Here is a 6,149-nt window from a genome sequence, read left to right on the forward strand (position 1 = left end):
ACGGAAGAGCGAAGGGGAGCGTGCGTTTGGAGAGGGGCTGTGAGGTGGGGGCCAGCCCCACGCCGCTGCGACCGCGGTGGGGGCAGGAGCCGAGCCGCTTCTCTCTGCCCTTTCTTCCATTTTCTGCGACTTAGGTGCAAACCCTCCGGCTGCGGGCGCGCTGCCAACGCGCCGCTCCTCGGCCGAACAAAATGTCCTCGGCTCGGCTGAGGCGCGCGGACCCCCGGCCCTGGGACGGCCCCCCCTCTCCCCCGGCTCGGTGCCACCCATGCCGAGCGGGGCCGGGTCGCCGCTTCCCGGGTGCCCGCAGCCCCCGCCCCGCCGCGCTTCCTGCCCGCCCCTCCCTCCATCGGCGGGCCGGGCGCAGGGAAGGGGGCTGCGGGCGCTTCCTGCCACCGCCCCCGCGGGGCAGCGCCGGGCGGAGCGGAGCGGGGCGGGGAGCGGCGGCGGCCCAACCCCCAGCCGAGCGGCGCGGCGCTTCCCGGGGCGAGCGGAACTTCCCGGCGCTTTGCGATCCTTACACACATTTTATATATTTTTTAACGTTTTTATTTTATTTTCATTTTCAGATTTGTATTTGTATTTCGTTTTCTTTTTTTTTCTTTTTTTGGTCTCATTTTCTCCTTTCCTTTCTTATTCCCTTTCCATTCTTCGCTCCATCTATATCCCATCTCCCCACTCCCTTCCCCATCCTCTCCTCCCTCCCCGCTCACGGCCGCGGACACCCCGGGGCGGAGCCGCCGCCGCCGCCGCCGCCGCCGAGCGGCCGCCAGGGAGGGGCGGGTGCCCGCAGCGCCGCCGCTCCGGGGATGGGCTCCGCCGCCTAGCACGGCCCGCCCGGCCCGTCCGCAGCATGGCCGCGGAGCTGAGCGCCGAGGAGGAGCAGGTAGGTGCCGGCCGAGCCGGGCAGCACCACCGGCCCCTGCTATGGGCACCCGCGCTGCGAACGGCTTTTCTCTCCCTGCATCTACGCAGCCTCCGGACGCGCAGCGCAGCCCCTCGGCTCCCCCGTCTGCCCCTTATCCGCCCCATCTGCACGTCCCCCGTCTGCACGCCCCCCCCACCCGTCCCCATTCCTTCCCGTTACGCGTCCCTCTGCTCATCATCTCCATCCCCGCCCCAGGTCTCCCCCAGGCTCTGCTCCGCCGCCGTTACGGAGCGCCCCCCCCCCCCCTCCCGTGCCCGCGGGGCTGTGTAGGGCTGTGTAGGGCTGTGTAGGGCTGTGTAGGGCTGTGTAGGGCTGTGTAGGGCTGTGTGCACGTTCTTCCCACGCCCCGCGCCTCCCGTGACGTCCCGGCTTCCTCCCCAGCCGTGCGTCACCACGGGAGGATGTTGCTGGGCTCGGGAGCGGGGCTGGTGGCCGAGCATCGCCCTGGGATGTGCGGGTGGGAAGGGGGGCTGTCCCAGTGCTTGAGGATCTGGGACATGGCTGTGACGCAGTATTTTGCTTTTTCTCCCAATATCTCTCCTCCTGCTTGGTTTATCTCAGGAGGGTAGGGATTCTTCCTTGGTAAATCGCATTTGGGGGTGCATTGGGCGCTGGCCCATCTGACATCACTTTGGAACATCGGCCCAAGTGCCAGCCTTGCTCATTACCCTTGTAACAGCAACCAGCTCTCCCCCATCAAATTGCTTCTGGGGAGTCTGGGGGACGCTAGTGGGAATGCCCTTCTGTCCTGCAGGCCACCAAGCAGTTCCTGGAAGAGATCAACAAGTGGACAGGCCAGTACAATGTGTCCCCGCTCTCCTGGAACGTGGCCGTCAAGTTCCTCATGGCCCGCAAGTTCGACGTCCTGCGGGCCATTGAGCTCTTCCACTCCTACCGGGTACGTATGGGGTGCGGCTCGTGGGGTCGCACATCCCCGCGCGTCCCTGCGTGCCGTGCCGGGGGTCACGCTGTGTCCCTGCCACAGGAGACGCGGCTCAAGGAGGGCATCGTGAAGCTGAAGCCGCACGAGGAGCCGCTGCGCTCGGAGCTGCTCAGCGGCAAGTTCACCATCCTGGTAGGTGCACGGAGCGATGCGGCACAGCGCGGTGCTGCCTGCGGGCACGCTGTGACCTCGCTTTCTCCCACAGAGCGTCCGGGACCCCTCGGGGGCCTCCATCGCCTTGTTCACGGCCAAGCTGCACCACCCCAGCCGCAGCGTGCAGCACGTGGTGCTCCAGGCGCTCTTCTACCTGCTGGACAGGGCCGTGGAGAGGTGAGCTGAGCCCTGTTTTCCAGCCTTGTATTGCTGCTTTGTCGCTGCTTGCAGGCCGAGCTCTGTTAGCTCTGTTCAAGTAGCCTATTAGCAGCCGCTTGCGCTGTGTTTGCATGCCAAGGATTGATGACGGCCTGTTTAGAAGCCTTCCAGGCATGGCAAAAATCAGTGGCATCGTTAAGGCGTCCACATGTGCCTCGTGTCATTGGGCTGGGGATCTCCCGCCCTTGGAAAGCCCCAGCACTGGGATCCCTGCTGGAACACAGATCCCAGTCACCCCGTTTCTGGGGCTGGGCTTTTGTGGGCTGAGCCACCATGGGCAGTGCAGCTGGGATGGGCTCGGGGTGGGTGTGAGGGAGAGGCAGCTCTGGGGGCTCCATCTCGCTAGGAACACAGAGGGGACACCGAGGGGTGCAGGGCGCATGCGTGATCTTGGAGTGGTGTTGCTCTTTCCCCCTGCCCAGTTTCGAGACGCAGAGGAACGGGCTGGTGTTCATCTACGACATGGCAGGCTCGCAGTACACCAACTTTGAGCTGGACCTCAGCAAGAAGATCCTCAACCTGCTGAAGGTAGTGGCAGCAGGAATGGGATGGGATAGGATGGGATGGAGCTGGGTGGGGTGAAATGGGGCGGGATGGGGGGATGCAGGAGGTTGGATGCCATCCACAGCCCCAGCCCCTCGGGGAGGCGCAGGCACCCGGAGGGGATCAGCTGTCCCCACGCGCTGGATTCCTCACACAGCTGCTGGCAGCACTTTCATGAAAACAGATGCAAATTATTTTTTAATGGTGCTGGCATTTCGTGCCTCCTCCCTTCTCCGGAAAAAGAGCTCCTAGTAAATAGCAGCTGGGGCTCAAAGCCCTGCTCCCGCCCTCACCGCTGGCTCACCGAGTCCAGCCCTCTGCTGGCCACATGGAAATCGGTGCGGATTGGAGCGTGGGCTGCGCTGGGAGCCCCGGGTCCCTGCAGTTGTCTCTGCCGTGGGGACACACTGGGTGTGGGTTAGTCCTGCAGCATGGAGCTGAGCCGTCCTGAGCCCTCACTGTCTGCAGGGCGCCTTCCCGGCGAGGCTGAAGAAGGTGTTCATCGTGGGAGCGCCCATGTGGTTCCGCGTGCCCTACTCCATCATCAGCCTGCTGCTGAAGGAGAAGCTGCGTGAGAGGGTGAGTGTGGGGGCTGCAGGCTCCTGGGGGCTGGGAGCTTTAAAGGGAAAGAAAATGAGCCACGTGGGAGAAGATAAACTTGGTTGCTGCTTGAAACGGTGTGCCCAAAGATCCCTGCTGCTTGTCAGAGCTGCGTGCAGCCTGGGAGCTGAGGAGGGCCCTGCTGCCTGCTGAGCTGAGTGCCCGTGCCTGTCCTCTGCAGGTGCAGATGGTGAAGATGTCGGAGCTGAAGGAGCACCTGCCCCGCGAGTGCCTGCCCGAGACCCTCGGCGGCTGCCTCAAGCTGGACCCGCTCAGCTGGAACTGCCGCTTCCTACCGCAGCAAAATGGGCACCCCGACCCCCTGGATGAGCTTATCCTGGTGCCGTTGGTGACCCCCCGCGATAATGGCTCGCTCCATGTGCCCGGCCCCAAGGCCCTCACCCCACAGGAGCTGCTGGAGCACGTCAGCCGCAAGCAGAAGCGTGGCATCTATGAGGAGTATGAGGACATCCGGCGCCGGAGCCCGGCTGGGACCTTCGTCTGCTCCTTGTGAGTCGAGTGGGGCGGGAGGGGCAGCGGGGACCTGGTGCGTGCCGCTCCTCGGGCTGCGGCCAGGCGATGGCAGCAGAGCCCCGGGCATTGCCTTGGGATGCCCCGCTGCCCTGCCCTGTCCCTGCCCCAGGGCGCCCTACAACCAGGAGAAGAACCGTTATGGAGACGTGCCCTGCCTGGACCAGACCCGCGTGAAGCTGGCCAAGCCCTACAGCCGCCCAGAGGTGAGCTCCCCTCGCATCCTGCACCGTTCCACCAGCCCATCCCTGACCCAGCACCTGGGTTCTCGCTCATTTTGCTTGCTTGGAGCTGAGCCCAGGGGGTCACGCTGAAGCTGTGCCCGTGGTGCACTCATGCCATGTCGTTGTCCCCAGCTGACCGACTACATCAATGCCAGCTTCATGGATGGCTACAAGCAGAGGAATGCGTACATCGGGACACAAGGTAAGGGCTGTGTGTTCATAGAATCATAGAATGGCCTGGGTTGAAAAGGACTACGATGATCATCCAGTTTCAACCCCCCTGCTATATGCAGGGTCACCAACCTCTAGACCAGGCTTCCCGGAGCCACATCCAGCCTGGCCTTGAATGCCTCCAGGGATGGGGCATCCACAGCCTCCTTGGGCAACCTGTTTCAGTGTGTCACCACCCTCTGTGTGGTTCCCGTGTCCATGGATGCCCAGGGACTGCCTGTCCTGCCCAGCCTCACCGAGTGACAGCAGGCTGTCCCTGCAGGGCCCCTGGAGAACACCTATGGTGACTTCTGGCGCATGGTGTGGGAGCAGAACGTCCTGGTGATCGTGATGACGACTCGGTGAGTGCCCTGGGTGGCAAAACAAGTGATTTTGCTATTGGATCAACTGCTGTCACAGCTGGAGAGCGCTTTGCATCCCAAAGGAAGGGGACATCCTGAAAGCACCTCTGAGCAGTGCAGAGGAGAGCCAGCTGTGTTCTGCTGCCCGCATACCTGGTGTCCCTAAAAGCTGCCCCAGTACAGAGCATTGCAGAGGGATGCTGTGGGCACTTGGGGGACGCAGGGCACCACGTGATGTTATCAGGGAGGACATTGTCCCCATGTCACCACATCCCATCCGCAGGCTGGAGGAGGGGGGCAGGAAGAAGTGCGGCCAGTACTGGCCCTTGGAGAAGGATTTCCAGATGCGCTTCGGGGTGCTGACCGTCACCAACCTGGGCGTGGAAAACCTCAGCCATTACAAGAAAACCGTCCTAGAGCTCCACAGTGCCGAGGTGTGTGTGTTAAGGTGTTGGTGCCCAGTGGGTGCTGTGGGGCTATCCCATCCCACTCACCCCCCACTCACCCCCAGGGCAGAGAGCGGCGGTTGCTCTCCCACTTCCAATACTTGAGCTGGCCGGATTATGGCGTGCCCTCATCGGCAGCCACGCTCATTGACTTCCTGGGGGCCGTGAAGCAGCAGCAGCGCGTGGCCGTCAGCGCGTTAGGACCGCGTTTCAAGGGGCACCCGGGGGGCCCTCCACTCGTGGTGCATTGCAGCGCCGGCATCGGCAGGACAGGTAAGGAGCGCAGCACAGTGCAGGGGGGGGACACGTTGCATTGCAGCGTGTGAGCTGAGCGACCTCGTCCCCAGGTACCCTGTGTGCTCTGGACATCTGCCTGTCGCAGCTGCAGGACGTGGGCACGCTGGACATCCAGCAGACGGTGCAGCGCATGAGGACGCAGCGTGCCTTCAGCATCCAGACCCCGGAGCAGTATTTCTTCTGCTACAGCGCAGTGCTGGAGCACGCCCAGCGCCGCGGCCTGCTGCCTGCCGCCCAGAAGGGCTCTGCCGGGCACTGACACAGCCCTGCCAGCTGGGAACCATGCCTTACTTCAAGCAAGCAAGCCGGGGCAGGAGGAGGCTCGGGAAAAAGGGGTTGGGGTGGTTGATTTTGTAATTTTTTTCCTTTTTTTTTTTTTTCTTCTTCTCGGAGGGACCATCTAGACTTGTACACAGAGCCCTGAGGGCGTGCGTTCCCAGCACGGCTGCATCGGGAACTTTATACTGTATTAAGCTCTTCGAATGTGTATATTCTTATTTTTTTATAATCCCGGAGCGTGGGGGAGGAGCTTTTTGTTGTGCTTTTTGGTTGTTGGTTTGTTTTTTTTTTTTTTTTTTGGTTTTCGTTTTGTTTTCTTGTGGTATTTAACATTAAGCGAGCAGACCAGGAGCGATCTCATCTCCAGCCTGGTTTTTCGTCGCCCCGCCCCACACAAACCCCGAGGGCGGTCCG

The 6,149-nt window shown here is 62.4% G+C and overlaps 1 protein-coding gene across 1 annotated transcript; it reads left to right on the plus strand.

Annotated features, from left to right (window-relative positions):
• The first annotated feature begins 403 nt into the window (after positions 1-403).
• On the plus strand, positions 404-6,040 carry PTPN9 (protein tyrosine phosphatase non-receptor type 9). Its single transcript, XM_048956052.1, has 13 exons — positions 404-886; positions 1,683-1,826; positions 1,914-2,003; positions 2,077-2,201; positions 2,666-2,771; positions 3,255-3,365; positions 3,568-3,896; positions 4,030-4,123; positions 4,274-4,343; positions 4,635-4,713; positions 4,997-5,147; positions 5,225-5,432; positions 5,507-6,040. The coding sequence occupies exons 1-13, from the start codon at positions 854-856 to the stop codon at positions 5,713-5,715; spliced, it is 1,749 nt and encodes a 582-aa protein (XP_048812009.1). The 5' UTR covers positions 404-853; the 3' UTR covers positions 5,716-6,040.
• Positions 6,041-6,149: the final 109 nt, after the last annotated feature.

The sequence above is a fragment of the Lagopus muta genome, chromosome 10 (assembly GCF_023343835.1).
Source record: "Lagopus muta isolate bLagMut1 chromosome 10, bLagMut1 primary, whole genome shotgun sequence".
NCBI classification, from domain to species: Eukaryota; Metazoa; Chordata; class Aves; order Galliformes; family Phasianidae; genus Lagopus; species Lagopus muta.

Excerpts from the sequence above, each read along its gene's own strand:
- PTPN9 (XM_048956052.1), top strand. The coding sequence starts at position 854 with ATGGCCGCGGAGCTGAGCGCCGAGGAGGAGCAG. Across the intron at positions 2,202-2,665 it reads CTGGACAGGGCCGTGGAGAG|TTTCGAGACGCAGAGGAACG; the intron begins GTGAGCTGAGCC and ends CCCCCTGCCCAG. Across the intron at positions 3,366-3,567 it reads AGGAGAAGCTGCGTGAGAGG|GTGCAGATGGTGAAGATGTC; the intron begins GTGAGTGTGGGG and ends TGTCCTCTGCAG.